We start from the raw sequence: 18530 nt of genomic DNA on the forward strand, positions 1-18530 counted from the left end.
CTCACCTCACATTAAGTACAGTCTCTCCCCTTCCCTTTAATGAGGAGACCACAGAGCATAGCCTGGAAAGCAGGACAAAGAGAAAGAGAGAAAATCAATTTATTGTGTCACCTCACACACAGTTCTGTACCTGCCTAAAACACAAGCACTATCTCGCTTTACCTCTTATATGCATTGATATGGTCATTGTTGAAGAATACCAGGAACACAGAAGTTCCGTTCTTTAAGAATATTTCCAGAGCGTTGTCCTAAAGCATCATCGAGAAAAAGAAAACCCAAAAAACATTTACAAACAACAAAAACATAATGGCTAATAACTGCAATGGACAACACAGGCATGCATGCTGAGACAAACCACTGTATATATGTAATTCAATAACAACGGTACAGGATTTGGGCTTTAAAATAAATATATTTAACAACAGAAATAACTATGGACTCTGTGAATCTCACCTCAAGCAGAAAGCGCATGAAATTGGCCTCTTTGATGTCATCATACAACCAGCGTTTGCAGCTCGGGCTCACTGAGTTTTTCTCTTTATTCATCATGTTGCAAATATATGAGTCTCTCACACTATAATAAGTACAGAAAATGTAAGATACTGTTGTATCTATTAACAAAAATAAATAAAGCTTCTCTATCTCAGTAAAATGAATGTTAACCTTCTCATTTATCATGCTTTAATAATAAAATAATGAATTATTACATAATCATATACACAAAGCTTTTTTTACCATTCAAAGTCTTTTTTTAAATGAATACTTTGATTCAGCAAGGATGCATTCAATTGATAAAAAGTTAAAGTAAAGACATTTATTATATAAATTGTGTTCTTTTAAACTTTACACTCAAAGAATACTGATTTTATTTTATTTTATTCTGATTCCCACAAAAGTATTAAGCAGCACAACCATTTTTAAAATAGATCAGCATAAATAAATCAGCATATTAAAATGATTAAGAAAGATCATGTGACACTGAAGACTGGAGAAATGGCTGCTGAATATTCAGTTTTGCCAACACAAAAATAAATTAGATTATATAATAGAAAAGGGTTATGTTTGATTATTTTACAATATTACCGTTTTTACTTTACTTACCAACCCCAAACTTTTGAATGGTAGTGTATGTATGTATGTATGTATATGCTGAAATAAAACAGTTGCTTTACTTGGTCTGATGATGGACTCTACAGCACACATCTCCCGTGGAGGTCAACGTGAAGCCCTCACATATGTAGAGGTCAGCTTTACCAAACAACAGCACTCCTTCAGTCACCACGTGACCACTGACGACCACCACGCAGTGTTTGGCTTTGACCTGAAGTATGGACACATTACAGCAGACAGCATGTGTATCAAGTAGCTTACACAGGAATCCGTATTGTGCATTGAACTGTCTAAAATAAAGCTGTAATTTGTTTTACAAGCTGCCGAAATCAATGTATGAGTAAACACGATGTCAAGCCAAGTTTTCAACAGTTGTACGAAGTGTCACTGCAGCCTGCCTTTTGAATTGTGCCCTGGGGCTAAGGTGTCAAAGAAGCGCCACCCTGGCCTTGATTGATCACTGTTACCACTTCATTATCTAAACAACATGGTGAAAAGACAAAAATTAAAGGGAAAAAAAGGCAAGATGCTGAATGGTTGGAGTGTTTGTGAAACGGCCAATCCTCCGCAGGCGGAGTTCGCACGAAACCTCTCGATTATGCACGGCTAATTGTATTGTCTCCCTTCATTTCACACCAAGCAGCTGCACCTGGCCTCAGCCCTGAGTCACCGGGACTCTGGGCTCCGGGGATCCGCGTCCCCGAAACATATGGGGTCCAGCCGTACTGCCAGCCGCTCCACAATTAATACAAATCAAATCAGAGCCTCCTCTCCATGCAAGCGCCCCCTCACCAGAGCAGAGAGAGGGCCCCACTGTTTATTACCAGAATTAATCAATGACACAGCAACAATAGCAACACACTAATTGATTAAGGCCCTGTTAAAATATATGGTCCACCTGGTGGGGGTTTGGTTTCAGACAGAGCTTTAAAACAGAATCAGCCCTGACCTGAGTCGGTCCTAATTCTGTCTGGTCTTGGTGATTTACAGCAACAACTTATTACATCCTGCTACAGAATGTTTTTAAGAGTGTTCGTGGTAGTTCACATTAGAATTGATATGCACACACTCACACATTCATTCGCACATACACACACACGCATACATTCTCTCACACATAGATTCACACATATACACATGTATATGTATATGTATATGTGTGTATGTATATGTGTGTATGTATGTATGTATGCATGTATGTATGGAGAGAGAGAGAGAGAGAGAGAGAGAGAGAGAGAGAGAGAGAGAGAGAGAGAGAGAGAGAGAGAATGAAACTGGTTTCAGACTGGGCTAAGCAATCATAATGACACATCTAATGTTACATCTAGAATGAGCTTTAGGTATAAACAATACTTTAAATGACTACAATTCTTATTTATCTTTAGAAATGGTATTATAAAGTAAAAAAGGTGGAACAATATTGATATTTATAAACAAATGTAAAGCTTTCAACCATTCCATCAGATTTTTTTCTATCCATCACCAAACCACACGCAATAATGTCGAATATTATTAATTTCCTCTCTTATCTTATCTATTCCTATAATAGGTGCCAAAAAGACCAAAATTAAAAAATATATAATATTATTATTATTATTATAATAGAGATAATCAGAATTTATTAAACAACAACAACAACGACCATTTGTTTTGCACCTATTGATAGGAATAGTTAAGAGAGAACAGGAAATGATGGGTATAGGACAAGGATTGGGAAATTAAATGAGCTAGATTCAAACTTACATTGCCCACATGAGCACCACAGCTAAATGTGTCAGCATATGCACTTAACAGCCACACATCGGCTCTGTATAAAAGCAATAATTAACAACTCGTAAGATTGCATCTGTGAAGTTATTTCCTGTTTGAGTAATAATGAAAAGCTAAGCCTCTGAGGACATGGTGCCTGTAAATTACAGTCATCACATTGCCTCTGGAATTGATGCGTAGGCCGCGTCAAGCTTTTGCATTTCTATATTAATAAGTAAGGAGAGGGCAATTCGGCTGGCACGCAGCACAGCAGGACACACCACCTACTGAATGAATACAAGACAGGAGACATCACCCCCTACTGTTCCTTATTAATACTTCTGTCAGCCACTCTCTGCCCTGTTAATGCTGAAGAGCGCTGTCAAGCTCAAAACACACACACTACAGCTGTCCACACTTAAGCTCAGGAATGTTTTGTTTTTTTCATACCAAAGGAATGTGTCTCCAGTTGAATATATGATCATTCTCACCTCTTCAGTGGGTTCCAGCTCCTTCAGTATGAGCTGAGTGTCCATGCACTGATCTGACATGTCCTCGGGCAGAAGTGAGGTGTCGTTCAGCACAGGGAAAAAGGTCAAATGCTCACAATCTAAACCAGGCTCCTCATCAACCTCCCGGCCTGCCTCACACAGGATCCTGGGGTCTGGGACACACATTAAATATATGCACTTAAAGAGATGTGCAGATTCAGCTGTTGCTGTACAATATAAAACATGTTATACAATTAATCATAAAAATTACATGAAAAATATGATACCTGAATCAGCCTCAACAACTTCAGCAGCTCCTTTGCTTTCTTCAGTGAAATTCTTCTGAATAAGGCCTGAAGTCAGTGTTGGCATCTATTTAAAATAAATATACAAATAAATCAATAAATATAAAAAAAATATTTATTTAAAAAATCCTAATATTTATTTAACAGTATAGAACTGAAATTAATACAGAAGACAAATCATTCCCCAAGCGTAAATATTCATCAGTGATAGTACTAAAAATTCTAATAAAATACTTATTTTTATTATTATATAAATTAAAATAATACAAAAATAAAACCTGCATTTGATGATTATTTAACAGTGGTAGGAAAAACACTATAAAATAATAAAAATAATAATAATTAGAAAATAATAATAATATAAAACCTGCATTTGATCTTCATTTTAATTCACTGCTAAGAATGTTATGCTATTAAGATTTTCTAGTCAGAAATGATTATTCTTTGGCATGACAGCAATAGTTCACCTTTTTGGATCGACGTAACTGCTTTCTGCGAATTCGGGATCGTGTGCGGTTGCGGCCTTCTGCGGTGTTCTGCACCCAGCCTCTTTTGAGGAAGACTCCTGGACCAGGGCCGAAGAGACCCCTCTCTCTGAGCAGGTCTTCCTCTATTCTTAGCCACTGAACGGCCATACGATCATTCTCACTATGAGTCATCTACACAAAACATAAAAGTAAAAGAATGAAATGTTGGATTCCTGAGCCACAGCATTATACTGTAGGTATACGTGTAAAAAAAAGACAAAAAAAACCTCCAACCTGTGCGTGACTCCTCAACATGCTATCAAATATGGTCTCACAAGTTTGCCAGTGTGCTTCCATGTCCACCACAAACCCCTAATGGAAACAAACACACACAACAGGCACACACATGAAGGTACATTACAACAAGCGGACAGTTATATGTATGTAAACGGTCCTCTGTAGCTATTAGGTTTGCACACAGTTACAATAACATTTCGCAAATTGCATTCATGTGGGAAAAACAAGCTAGTGGCTATTTAACCATACAATAAAGCTGTCTCCAATAGTCCTCAGTGTGCTCTAATTAACTTAAAGTATAATATAAGCACAGTGTGAGGTGGCTGCTGGCCCTGCGCCATGCGCTGTGTCCTGCTGATTTATTATACTGATAGGCATTAGCCCTTCAGGAAGCCTGTGTACTTCACCACCGACCTGCTCATATCCAGATTTACTTAAAGGCTCATTAAACCAATCATCACAGTGGTGTCCTCTCGGAGCCGCCCAATAGCCACACCGACTGCAGTTCAGAGACAAGAGGAGCACTGAATCCAGCAGCTCAAACTGTGATAAGTATGAGTTAAGAAGGCACAAGATAAAACTAAGATGAATAAAAATCATCTCGGATCATTTTATGTTTTGTTGATTTACTTAATTTGGCTTTTTGGTACTTAAAATGGATGAGTATTTTAGCTATGCAAACAATACATTTTGTCTGATTTGTAGGAATGGTTTTCTGTTATTTTTATGTGAAAATCAGAAAATTAAATCATCTGTGGTAATATTGGAAAATAATAAAACATGAAAACTTCCTAGCCTAGGTGGCGTATACTTTTTTTTATAGGCAGAGTGCAAAAAGGATTTCGGCACGTTAACAGGAAAACAACATGTCAAAACAAACATGTTATTAATTCACTGGGAAAGCAATAAAATAGTTTGAACTATTTTAAAAAGTAACTCAGTCCACTTGTTTCACCAACATACTCAATGCTGCTTTGCATGCCATAGCTAAATGAGAAAAATCCAACAACAAAAAAAATGAGGAAAAATGCAATTTGGGAGACAAGTTATAAAATATAGTGACAAGTTATAAAACTAGAAAAATAGGAAATTGTGCATTTGTGTGTGCCAAATGGATAGCGGGATTAAGAAGTGTTACAAAGGAGTTCACAGGAGTAATTACGGCCCTGTGTTGACAGATAAACACTGAATCATCGCCTAATCATATTCTTTTATTTAGAGAATCATAAGTAATATATAGCATTAATTACTCCATTTACCCAAACAGCAAACTTATTGGCCTTGTACGAGCGGCACATTAAACAGCATCCCCTCTGCAATTAACATCACACTGATTTCCATTTTAATTACTTTCCACAGAAAAAGACTACCTTTGATGATAACATAAAATAATGTCAGCTTCATTTTAGGCTGTTGGTGAATGTGTAATAAACTTAACTTGATCATTAGCTATGTTAATTATCTTTCCATTATGAAGATATAATTAGTCTGTAGCATATATCTGAAATGAATCCAGAGGAAAGTTTGCCTTGCGCCGTGCTGTATGGGTAAGTTCTCTGGCGTACAGGCAACTGGATTAAACTGCGTATACCAAATATACATTTTAAAATGATGAAATGGATTTATCACCCATAAGACACAAATTATGTAATCGTAACAAATAACTAGTGTAAAAAAGGTCAACCTCATCAACTGTCGACATTTTAACCTGTGATTTTCTGATCTTTTTTTTTCTCCTTCAAATTTTGTAGTGAAATAGGAGCGGGGTAAACTGTGCCATTTTTACTTACTGTAAGTTTTCTCCTAGGCAAGGAGAAACAAGAGGTAAAACAAATATTCCTAATTATTTTTTACCCTGCTATTAACTGAAATCAGAAGAAAGTGTCTATTGCATATGGTCATATAATCAGAAAAAGATGACAACTAGCCTCACATTATGGGAAATGCATTAACGATGTATATGTCAAATAAAAATGTGAAAATAAAAGAGATATTATCTCTCAAAGCCTTATCTTGCTGGACATTAGTCACATTTTCATAAAACACCTAAGAAAAGGTTTAATATTTAGAGTATTTGAATGTAGCAGTGAAATAATTGTCACTGATTTATAATACTCTTTGTAATAGCATATTCTGCATTTTGAGCAAAAATTACTTTTAGTTGAGCAACTAACAAATCTTAATAATTATGCGAAACTTGATTTTTCCGTTATGAGCTAAAGTTAACTTTCTATCAAAACTCAAAGGAAATTAAAGTATGATGATCTGAAGTATGTGTGTACCACATGATGTACAACAAGACAACGACTTTTCAGGAGAAATTCAGAATCCACAAAACTCACAGCAAATTTTAAGCGGCACGTTTCTGAGGAGGACAATTCATCAAGACAGCTGATAGGCTGTCACAAACTGATATGATACAGAGTAACAGAAAATGAATGTTTTCATCGGATCGGGACTGCCTATAATTACCGCCCCCTGTTTCTGAGGCGGATAGCAGCAGTTGCAAAGAAACAGCAATTTCATGCCCTTGTGCCTGAGTAATATCTCTGTGCATCCTTTTCCAGATGGCGACGTCTTCAGTGGTGGGAACTAATGATGTGGGCTGCGTTTTCGGGGGGGAAAAACAACAATAACAGCGTCTTTAACCTTCAACAGCAAACGCAATGTTCTAGTGAGTGTTCCCATGGAAAAAATTAACAAATATCAATTACATTGCCCACTGAGGTGTACTCAGCTGCAATAATCCAAATTGATTTAGAGACAGGATTGAGACAGAGCTACGGGGTAGGTGGTGGCGTCCAGTTGCGGTGACATTGGGACGGTGTGAGGGCACCATGTGAAGGAATTCTCATTGACTGAACCACTCACGTCCTGTATGTCCAAAGTGGTTCTGGACGTGCATCACGTAAAAGCACCGGAATCCAACAGAAACATTTGTGTTAAAACAAATTTGATTGTCCTACCTCAGTGCTGCCGGCTGAATCCTTCCCAAACCTCTTCTGAACCGATTGCAATGCACTGCTGAGAAGTCCTGCCCTCTTCTGGTGAACGTTATTTGCTTTTTTCTTTTGAGAATCTGAGAGAAAAATGTTAAATGTAATTCTATGCAGGAAAATCTTATACTACTTTTGCAACATGCAGTATAGAATTCATGTGTATTCTCCTCTGTCATGTCAGTCAAATACAACCGAAACTAAAGCAAGAGGATCAAAATAAGAAAGCTGACAGTAATCTCAAATGTTGACACACAAGTAGCAGTGACTGACCTATAAAGAGCTGCCAAGCTTTCGTTGCCGTCTCCTCCCACAGAGGGCTCACATCACCCATAGAGACCTGGCCCTCCTTGCCGGCCGGCTTAGTGGACAGGTCGATTTTGTAGGCCTCCTCCAGCGCCTGTCTCCGCTCCTGCATGACTCTACTCCAGGTGTTTTCCACAAGCATCATCAGCTCTGACTCCACTACAAGGATCACAAGCATATTCAAAACTTTTCATTTTACTCATGAGCCTGGCACTTAACAAATTAAAGGAAGGAAGGAAGGAAGGAAGGAAGGAAGGAAGGAAGGAAGGAAGGAAGGAAGGAAGGAAGGAAGGAAGGAAGGAAGGAAGGAAGGAAGGAAGGAAGGAAGGAAGGAAGGAAGGAACCTTCTGCTGAATCAGCGACATTGGTCTGCGACATCACCCGGCTGTTCTTGTGTGGGAAAAGATGCCTCCAAATGTTTCTTGAGGATTTTTTATGGACTTCACATCCAAAGCCTTCAAGAAAGCTAAAAGACAATAATAAAAAAAGAGTGGAAATTATTTAATATTTGACTTATTCAGAAAATGATCAGTGAAAGGATGTTCTTGACTAGAGGAAAATGTTGCTAAAACTAAATGCTGTATTAGCTGTTTTGTTATATATTTTTAAAAGGAGATTTTGCAACCCTGTTATCAAAATATTGAAAAACATACAGTTTATCTAATGTAAAAATACCTAGTTTATTCATTTTTTATTTATTTATTGCAATACCAAAAGCATTGATTATTGATTATGAGAGATTGTGGCCTCTAAATAAAGACTTCTGAAGATTTCTCTTGAAGGTTTGCAAGTTTTGTGCTTTTTTATAATGTTTTCTCTAGCAATAAACATAAATAATAATAATAACAACAATAAAACAATGCCAGAATGGGTCACAGAGTTGCAGTTTGGGATCAAAACACTGGTTGATAGTTATTTATACTGTATGTGCCAAATGAAGAACTGATGGTCGAAACATTGCGCTTTCCATCAAAAGTTGTTTGTAGCTGTTATTTGCAGTGCGTGGACATCATGATTATTATTACCATCGTAGTCATTTAAACCTTATATTTTCCATAAATACAAGAACAATAACCAAAAATAATCATTCAGTAACCAAAGAAATTACAAAAATTGTGAAAATAGAACGAGATGTGGAATTTTCACCTTTTAATATATAAAAAAAGAACAAACAGATTAGTGGAAAGTGACAACTATTTTATGATCACTAACAATGAAACCCACCTGCCAGAGCGTATAAGGACGAGGCAGTGCATGAGACAGTTGATGAAGTGGACATTGGCATTGTATGTTGCCATGATCACATCCCAGTGCTGCTGCAAAACCTGAAGTGTTTGAATAATGAGTTCCTGCTCAGCTTGAGTCTGTCTGGATCGAGACAGGAAGTAGAGCAGGGCCCGGTTCAAGCTTTTGTACAGAATGCTGACCGTTATCTCCCGATGACCTGGACCTCTCTCCAGTGCCTAATGTCAGTACAAACATGCAGTGTAAATTACAGGTGTGTCTAGGCTGAAAACAATAATACGGTTAATCAGAAGATAAACTCACCACTGCTATCTGTTCAACCATGAAGACCAAGAGGTTCTCTGGTTCCACCACAAACATGCCAGAGTAGAGTTTTTCCACTAGCTTTTTACTGAAGAACCCCACATTCTCAATCAAAACGGCAGCTTTTCCTTCCTGCTTGGACTTGGATGGGTCTTAGGATAATTTAGTGAGGCATGTTAGCGGTATAAATGCACCCTTAAAACCTTGCTTATTATTTTTTAAATATAATTTCATCCAAAAAGATGAAAAACATTTCTGATAATCAACGAATTCATTAAAAGCATTTTTATATAGAGTCTGATATATTTTTACCATCTCTGGCCACATGTGTAGACTGGCCCTCTTCCTGTCCTGTCATGTGGATGATGTCCATCATAAACTCCAGGAGTTCAGTCTGAAAGCTCTGCCGCTGCTCTTGACAAACACCATCTTGGGAAAACTAAAAACAAAACCTTCAGAATGTTAAAATAATGGCTTCACTATAGACCACAAGGGCACTACTGGCTAGACTGTATAAACCGTAGTTATCGTCCTCCAGTGAGCAGTACTGTGCATCTCATCATCAAAACTGAGCAAATAGTGGCACCTTATGGAGGAAAGATATTATACACAGCATCAAATGCTGCTTTAACAGCTCATATGTGACTCCTGCATTACAAAAGTAGTATATTTTATTATTAAAATGTATGTAATAATATCATTTATATATTTATTATATAAAAAAATAAATAAATAAATAAACATTTTATATATATATATATATATATATATATATATATATGTTTTTTACTTTATTTATTATTTAATATAATAATATTATATTATTATATTATATATATATATAAATAAAAATTGCAATAAATAATAATACATACTCTTATTACATTTATTTATAATTTATTTAAAATAATATTAAAAAATAAAAAAATTCTAACAATACTAATTAATAATAATCATCATCAACATAATAATCATAATAATAATATTTCTAGAATTTATACATTTTATATATGATTTATAGATACATAATTGTGTAAAAAAAAAAATATATATATATATATACTGCTGGACAATGATTAATCGCATCTAAAATAAAAGTATGTGTTTACATAATATATGTGTGTGTACTGTGTATAATTATTTTGTATATATAAATACACACATATGCATGTCTATTTTTAAGAAATATTTGCATGTATATACTGTATATATATATATTTATTTATACATAATTTATATTATATATAAATAACAAACAGATTTTTTTCATAAATATATACATGCATATGTGTGTATTTATACATACAAAATAATTATACACAGTACACACACATATATTATGTAAACACATACTTTTTTCATTTTGGATGCGAAAATATTTTTTACAATATTTTCGTTGCCTAGCACTAAAAAAACAAGTAGTTTGATTTAATAAATGTCAATATTTGTCATCTCTCACCTCTAGCAGTTGTATTAAAGGATGAATGCCGTCTTTGGCAGGGATGTTAATGAGGCTGTCCATCAATAGGATGCGGATGAAGTCACACACCTGTTTCCTGCCTGGGTGGGACGGGCGAAGCTCCCCCACCGCATCGCCACTTTCTTTGATACCCTGAGCACCTGTAGTGTTCTGTATGAGAAGATGAGAAGAAGAATATCACTTCTGTAAACTGCTTGCCTTTGGGGCAATAAAATGTCTCTTGGGTATATTTTTAAGTTGCACAGAAAATGTACAGTACAATCCCCAAAAGTCTCACCTCTGGGGTTTCAAAGGGGAAAACTGCACTGGCCAGTGAACTGAGGAAATCAGGGGAGGTCCAGAGAGGATCTTGAGGAAACAAACTGTTCACCAGGCAGAGGAACTGCATCACACTACCTGGGTAATGGACTTTCCAGCCATCTGCACTTTCTGTAACAGGCTTATTTGTGAAATAGAAATACACAAGAAAAACTTGATTTACTGGTATTGCATCAATGATTATGCAATGGATTATGCAACCTGTTTGCAAAAAGGGACTGTAATCATGCAAACTGCCACTCAGATAATATGTTATGTAATATTACATCCAGCAGACAAAGAAACTGTCTGCAAGTCTATTTTAGTATTGCCTTTTTGAACACTAGGTGGTAAAATACCTAATTTAGTATGTAGAAACTGCTGTCCTATGCTGTAACATGTTATGTCCATGTCATGTTATCTTATGCCAATAAATGTAGCAATTTAGACACACTTACCTTAGTAATGATGATCTTAATCAACTCTAAAAGGACACAAGCTGCATCTACACATAGTTGAAAGCCCTCAGATCCACTGCAGCTGTCAATCAAACTCTGAAGCATCACGTCAATATCAACCTGCCATCCAAAGGACAGATAGGGGAGTAGGTCATTTAACCATCACAAATAAATATACATGCCAATAAAATACATTTTGTCACATGAGACAATTAGGCAATGTGAGCACTACCTGTCCAGCAGGAACCTGGAAATCAGATTTTCCTATAAGCAGTGCAGCTAGAGCTCCATAAATTTGAGGCAGGTGGATATGGCTGACAAGAAGCTTCTGCAGGACTTCAAACCCTGGGCAGATACAGCTCAAACACTCAAACGACCATGAGCGAGACTTCAAATTATCTAGAGGAAAATGGCAAAATCAAAAATACAAATATTTTATTAATTTTTTTTAAATAGTCACATACAACCACATTAATGTAGACTTTTGAAATTCCATCCAGAAATACAGTACCTGTAATACTGGTAGGCATCTCCATGGTCTCCACTAAAGTTCCTGGTGACACACCTTCTCTAAACTTGCTCAGGATGTTCGGATACGACAGAAAGTGAGTAAGCAACGTGAGAACCAGCAGCACTGTGCTAGTGTGGATGTGACCCTGTAAGAAGAGGAGAAACCAATCCGACCCCAGTGCGAAGAACACCTCTTCCTGGTTTCTGCCATTTGAGAAACATTTGAGAACGTATTTAGAATTCAAGATATGCGTCAATGGGATCAAGGATAAAGAGAGCAAGAGTTGTCGTTGTTACATTGCTAAACTCGACTCACATGCTAGAAGTGTTTGGGATGATTAGAGAAGACAGCATTGAGAGCAACTGGTTCCTGATCCAAACTGATCTCCCAGGAGTCTGACTCCACCCTAAAGCCACAAAGAGTTTAAAGAGCATGTAAGGAGTGAGCCTCATTCAAAAGTCAAGATTTTGGAGTAGAGCACAAATTTAAAATCATGAATAAAATTAAATGTTTATTGCAAAAATGTGTACCTTGTGATTGATCATCAAAATCCAAATCAGAGAAAGTGCTTTTCTCGTTCAAAGTAGGAGGCAAAAGACTATGAACTAAGAACAGTCCAAGCCTGATTGAACAAACAAAAATGTCAAGATATCACACTGAGTGACTTTTTTTATTCATTTGGTGCCTTAAAGCTTTAGCGATTTTCTCAAAATTGTCACGAAAATTGAGCTGTAACAAATGATTCAATTTAAACTGAGCCTGTAAAAGTTAACAGACATGCCTCTTGATGTCTGTGGTGTTGAAATGTTCCTCGAGGAGGGATTTGATGATGGTACAGATGACTGACACCTTCCTGCGGGTCACACTGGGATCATGCAGGAGGATCAGGAGTTTGCTCATCATGTTGAGTATGTGCATGACTTCAGCATTCTTTTGACTCCCACTGGAAACAAACTCACCATCAGACACACGTATCCACAGCACACAGCATGTTTCCAGTAACAAGGTTTATGCATGGTTGAAAAACAGGAAGTGGGCCATGCGTTTCACATCACTTTATGCTGCAAACTAAACATGAACTCACAACAACTTGACATCAGTAGCCAACAACGTACCTTGACTTCAGGATAGCAGCAAAATGATTTAAAACACAAATGTCAAGATTGTCTGGAGCATTCTGCCACACCTACAGAAACAATATGAAAGAAACTTCTTATGATTTAAGCAAAAAGTTGCTGTTGTTTCTTGAATGACAATCCTTTTGCAATTTAAAGTTTTGCAAAACAACAGAGCTGCTAAGCTTGTTGTCCTAAAACAAAGAGAATTATAATTTGAGAATTCTAAATTCTCCTATGAGTTTTTAGAATGGCCGGCGGTAAAATATGGTCTGTGTTTAACATTGCTTGAGAGATTTCCCCTTTTTGCTCTGCAACATTATGCACACTTGCACAGTCATATCTCAAATCTGACTTTTGCAACTGCTATGTGCTTTAAAAATGTATCCAACCATTAAAAAGTAAGGGGTCAGCAAGATTTAGTTGTTTAAAAAAAAAAAGATATTAATATTTTTATTCAGCAAGGATGCATTCAATTGATCAAAAGTGACAGTAAAAACATTTATAATGTGATAAAAATATTTCCATTTCAAATAAATACTGTAAAAAAAAAAAGTGTTATAATTGTTTCTACAAAAATATTAAGCAGTACAGCTGTTTTCAACATTGATAATAATACTAAATATTTTTGAGCAGCAAATCAGCCTATTAGAATGATTATATTTTTTACCAAATAAATGCACCCTTGGTGAGCCTAAGATACTTCTTTCAAAAACATTTTACAGACTCAAAAAGACTTTTAAATGGTAAAAGTGTACATTGCCAAAAAGTTGCAACATAAGGACGATAAGTGTTGTTAGCTTAATTGCACATCATTAATCAAGCATGCACACTTGCATCCTTGTTTTGCATGCAGAAAGTAGTGTTAGTGCTATTTTCACCCTTACAGAAAACCACACGAATTTCACATGTGCAAAAATACATGAGGCCACATGTGAAAGACATGTGAAACATACTTTGCACATGGGAAACGTGGTTTTGGAACAGTTCCCATGTGAAATCCATGTGATCACATGTGAAACGTGATGACGTTGTCCAGATGTGATCACATATGGAAAACATGCTAGCCCCCTGTATTCAATAACTGAAGAAAAAAAAAGCTAGCTAGCTCTAAAAAGTGAATTTCTATGTGTCATCTCTTTAGAGTGGCTGTGGTTTACACTCTTATTTAAAGAACAAACGTATTTATCACTAAATATAGACTAAGCCATGACCAGCTTTTTATAGAGACAGCAAGTTAGCCCTCTGGGTTAGTCTACAAATTGACGTCATGACTGAACAGCTCTATTCAAATTCATTTTGAATAGAGCTACTGCATTCACCAAAGCAGATAATACTGTAGCTGTGAGGAAACATACAGCACACCAATCTAAAACTTACCTCAAAGTCACAGAGGACGTCCTGGAAAGCGCTGATGTTTGGGATACTAGTAGTGACAATGCCCAGCTCCATTGTGCCCACTATAGACAGAATGAGCTGAAAAATCCTGAAGCTGATCAGCTGAGACTTCATCTTCAGCAGGAAGGACAAGAGCTGACAATACAAAACAAATCAAATCTGCAGCTTGGATTTGTAATACTGTAAAGTAACTTGCTTTTAATTGACAGCACTACCTTGTAGCCATTAGTACGCTTCATCTCCTGCTCCATCACAGGATTTGTCTCTAAAACCGAGAGCAGAACTTTGACAGCAGCATACAAGGATCCATCATCTGAGGCCATCGCCACCAAACTCAGAATGGCAGAAGGGCCGCCAATATACTGGAAGCTACAAGCAGCACTGAATGACTTGAATGTCCTTACACCTGGAAATAAGAGTAAAATCAGAAGTTTACTTCATAAACAAATGCTGCAGTCTTGTCTTACAGTAAGCACTTTAGAGCAGTAGCTAGTGGGCTTTTGCTTTTTACCAAAACAACCAACCAGGGCTGCCCCAATCGTCCGGGCAGTTCCACTGAGGTGCTTGCTGATATTATGAGCCAGGAAGACAGGAGTAGAGTTATCACGTGACGTAATCCCCATCTGTGATCAAAATAATAGAAGAATCAATCATGATTCAATCATCAAAATAATTAAATCCATGAATTAAAAAGGAAAATAAAAGCACCTCTTTGGCTATAAGGCGACAGTCCACCTCATTGTACTGGTCTCTAATATTTACTACTGTTGTCATGGTGGAAACCGCTGTGTTTATGGCAAAGGAAATCCTCTCTGGGGAGACCATCCTAATTTGGGACATTGCACCGTCTGTCTCACCTCCTATTAAACATATGTACTTGTGTGAATACAGATTTCCATCAAATTCTGAACTATTTTTGGACAAAGAGTAGGAAACTTTCTCACCTTGAACATTGAGAGCAAGGTAGTTGCCAATGTATTTGGTGCCTTGCCCATAAATAGTCTCCACCTGATCAGGACTCAAAACTTCCTCGAACAAGTATGTAGGACCGACACGCCAGACCAGAGCTGCATGCTGTTTCCATAAAGATGGAGTGCCAATAATCCCACACACGTCAACGACTGCAGAGGGATCCATTGAGATGGACTGACCGGGAAACGGCTGAATGTACTTAATCTGCAAAAAGAGCGTTTTTAACAACATGTTAGCATTGGGGCTACTTACCTGGCAAACACAAGGTAGGTCTGCCATTCATAATGGCAGAAGCTTTTATCCTAAGTAACTTAAACTGCATTCAGGGTATACATTTCTTCAGGTAATGCATTGCCTGGGAACTGAACCTATGACCTCGGCATTGCTAGCTCCATTCTCTACTGTTTGAGCTACAGTAGTTCATTATAGGAACAGGTTACCCCAAAAATTACAATTCTGTCATCATTTACTTATTCCGTTCCAAAGTCTGGGGTCAATAAGATTTTTTTTATATAAAGAAATTAATATTTTTAATCTGCAAGGACGCATTCAATTTATCAAAAGTGTCAGTAAATCGACTTAAATGTCACAAAAGATTTCTATTTCAAATAAATGCTGTTCTTTTAAATTTGATAATAATCAAAGAATCCTGAAAATAAATGTATTACAATTTCCACAATATTTTTATTTTTTTAAATCTAACCGACCCAAAATTTTTGAACGGTAATGTGTCACAATGAACACATTCAACTATTTTTTTTTTGAAATATCCTTCATATAACAAAACAAACATTCAAGCAAAATGTAATTTAAATCAAACATTCATTACATTTTCGACAGGAGAAAGTCAGTGATATATAGCTAGTATGTTTGAAACAAAAGGACAGTGAGTAAATTATTTTTGGGTGAACTATTCTTTCAAGTAAAATAAACTCCCTGCACCAACCTTTGCTGTTCCGATTGGTGTTGCATTCAGATAAACAGTGACTAAACATCTCTTCTTGATTTCTTTGGCCATAACCACACAAAGTTGGTGCCACTGGCCTGGTATCAGCTGTTTGGAACAATCAAACCGCACTGTGGACGGCAGCGTGCTGGGAGTCTGCACCTCTGGCTCCATCATGTCTGTGGAGTAAAATATATGCTGTAAATAAGACATGACTAAGTAGAAAAAAAGTGTACATTAAAAGTAATCTCAAGTGAGATTTCACCTAAGAACTGATATGCTTCCTCCTCAGTGGAGATCACCAAGTAGCCTTCAGAGATACTGACAGACAGGCAGCTGAACTGCTGTTCAGCACGAGACATGTGGCGCACTACCGTCAGCAGGCGCACAGGGTGGGATTCAAAAGCCGAGCTGAACCTACAGATCATAAACCAGCAGGAGAAAGACAAGCCGGCTGAAGGAGGGAAGCCTCTGCAGTCTGTGGAGATAAAAAAAAGGATATAAAAGAAGAACCGGACATGCATTGCGCTTTCATGTATATTATAAGTGTCTGGTAAATGCGATCTTTATGAAGCAGATAAATCCATTTGGAACCAACCTTTTATTAGTATATTAGTATATTAGATTTTCATACCAAATTAATTTTAGTTGTACTTATATGTGATTTTAGATGGGGTATTTATTTGAATGTCTTACTATTTTTATGCAACAATGTAATTTTATAGTATTTCTTACCAGTGCCCAAGCCTCCAGTGGAGATAAAGTCTGCACTGACACCTTTCACTGTGGCAAGGGATGGCAGGAACAAACACCTGTAGAGACAAAATTGTTTTTTTTGTCATTTAGCAGAATAAATAATTCTAGATTAATATATCAGTAGTTTTAGTTCCAGTGACATCTTGCATTTGGCAATGATATGGTAAATTTCAACGTCTGGTGCAAAACTTGTGCCTTTCAATTTTTCTTTTTTTAGTTTAATTCATCACTAATAATTGTATTCTTTGATAAAGCCCCTAAAGCAGTGGTTTTTAACCATCTTGATTCGAAGGCTCCATATTGTCCAACACAATATTCAAAGGAATTGTTTATTCCTTAAAGGACATAAATCTCTACTGGTATGTCAATAAAGCGATCTGCAAACATTTACCCATAGCCACTGTCTGTCATGTCAAACTCCACAAAGGAAGGGGAAATGGAGATTTTGTGTGGCTGAAAGGACCGCGGTGATGTGATGGAGACAAGACTTATGATTCTATGAAGAGGAACTGCCATCCCACTGTCTGTAGAGGTTTTCAGTAGACTGAAACTCCTTTTCATTGCTTTTTTCGAGGGTTTCCTGTTATCCTCTTCAGAGTCTATTGTCTGGTCTGTGCAATAGATAACAGAAAAGTATAAGGATCAATACAGTCTCTTCAAACAATAGATGTAACAATCTGATCAAATGCTTTTTTCTTCATGAAACAGGAAGTAATCCAAAAAGGAAGTCTGTAAGGACTCGGAGGAACTGTACTTGTGCTGTTGGCCTCTTCACAGGAAACAGAGAGCAGGTTTTCTCCACTACACATCAGAGGATCCCCAAGACACAGGAACTGCCTAAGATAAAAGTACACTATTGTAATGGCATGCAAAATATGTAAACTTATTTTTATCCTATTGTATATTTAACATTTTTCATGAGGAATGCATGAGCATGTTAACTGCAAACATATGCTGACCTCAGGCACTTGTGATCCATGGACTGAGAAGCGAGTTTCTCAAGGATTCGAACTATGGGCAGCTGTAGTGAATGGGAATTGTCGATGAGGATAGGTTTGCAGTGAGTCAGCAGTGTGGACACCAGACCAAACTCACACATGATCTGCCTGTTTCTCTCTGACTTCACCAGAGTCTGCACATGATGAGCCACAGCCAGCTGCAGCTCTTCAGACAACTATAGGACAAAATGTAGGCCATTATTGTAAACTTTGCTATGTTTTTGTTAGTTTAATCTCAAGTTTCAAGTTTATTTATTGGTCATATATTCAAAAGACAATTTGTACGTTGAAATGCATTTGGTTGAGACTCAGACATTCAACAGTAGTGCA

At 36.9% G+C, this 18530-nt stretch overlaps 1 protein-coding gene across 1 annotated transcript in view; it reads right to left on the reverse strand.

Annotated features, from left to right (window-relative positions):
* wdfy4 (WDFY family member 4) overlaps positions 1 to 18530 on the reverse strand; it is a 50098-nt gene that overhangs the window by 14931 nt on the left and 16637 nt on the right. Inside the window, exons 14-47 of the mRNA XM_082154076.1 lie at positions 18162 to 18376; positions 17957 to 18039; positions 17594 to 17813; positions 17182 to 17258; positions 16712 to 16924; positions 16447 to 16625; positions 15473 to 15704; positions 15237 to 15388; positions 15040 to 15151; positions 14744 to 14934; positions 14511 to 14663; positions 13131 to 13201; positions 12797 to 12958; positions 12546 to 12637; positions 12331 to 12421; positions 12016 to 12218; positions 11737 to 11903; positions 11505 to 11624; positions 11027 to 11188; positions 10729 to 10899; positions 9582 to 9708; positions 9270 to 9421; positions 8946 to 9184; positions 8066 to 8187; positions 7689 to 7880; positions 7386 to 7498; positions 4417 to 4494; positions 4123 to 4314; positions 3638 to 3722; positions 3351 to 3523; positions 1173 to 1321; positions 454 to 574; positions 163 to 248; positions 6 to 62 (exon numbers count right to left, since the gene is read on the reverse strand). Coding sequence (XP_082010202.1) covers positions 6 to 62; positions 163 to 248; positions 454 to 574; positions 1173 to 1321; positions 3351 to 3523; positions 3638 to 3722; positions 4123 to 4314; positions 4417 to 4494; positions 7386 to 7498; positions 7689 to 7880; positions 8066 to 8187; positions 8946 to 9184; positions 9270 to 9421; positions 9582 to 9708; positions 10729 to 10899; positions 11027 to 11188; positions 11505 to 11624; positions 11737 to 11903; positions 12016 to 12218; positions 12331 to 12421; positions 12546 to 12637; positions 12797 to 12958; positions 13131 to 13201; positions 14511 to 14663; positions 14744 to 14934; positions 15040 to 15151; positions 15237 to 15388; positions 15473 to 15704; positions 16447 to 16625; positions 16712 to 16924; positions 17182 to 17258; positions 17594 to 17813; positions 17957 to 18039; positions 18162 to 18376 — 4952 coding nt within the window. The remainder of the gene's footprint in view (positions 1 to 5; positions 63 to 162; positions 249 to 453; positions 575 to 1172; positions 1322 to 3350; positions 3524 to 3637; positions 3723 to 4122; positions 4315 to 4416; positions 4495 to 7385; positions 7499 to 7688; positions 7881 to 8065; positions 8188 to 8945; positions 9185 to 9269; positions 9422 to 9581; positions 9709 to 10728; positions 10900 to 11026; positions 11189 to 11504; positions 11625 to 11736; positions 11904 to 12015; positions 12219 to 12330; positions 12422 to 12545; positions 12638 to 12796; positions 12959 to 13130; positions 13202 to 14510; positions 14664 to 14743; positions 14935 to 15039; positions 15152 to 15236; positions 15389 to 15472; positions 15705 to 16446; positions 16626 to 16711; positions 16925 to 17181; positions 17259 to 17593; positions 17814 to 17956; positions 18040 to 18161; positions 18377 to 18530) is intronic.

This window comes from Leuciscus leuciscus (genome assembly GCF_965113295.1).
Source record: "Leuciscus leuciscus genome assembly, chromosome: 22".
NCBI lineage: Eukaryota > Metazoa > Chordata > Actinopteri > Cypriniformes > Leuciscidae > Leuciscus > Leuciscus leuciscus.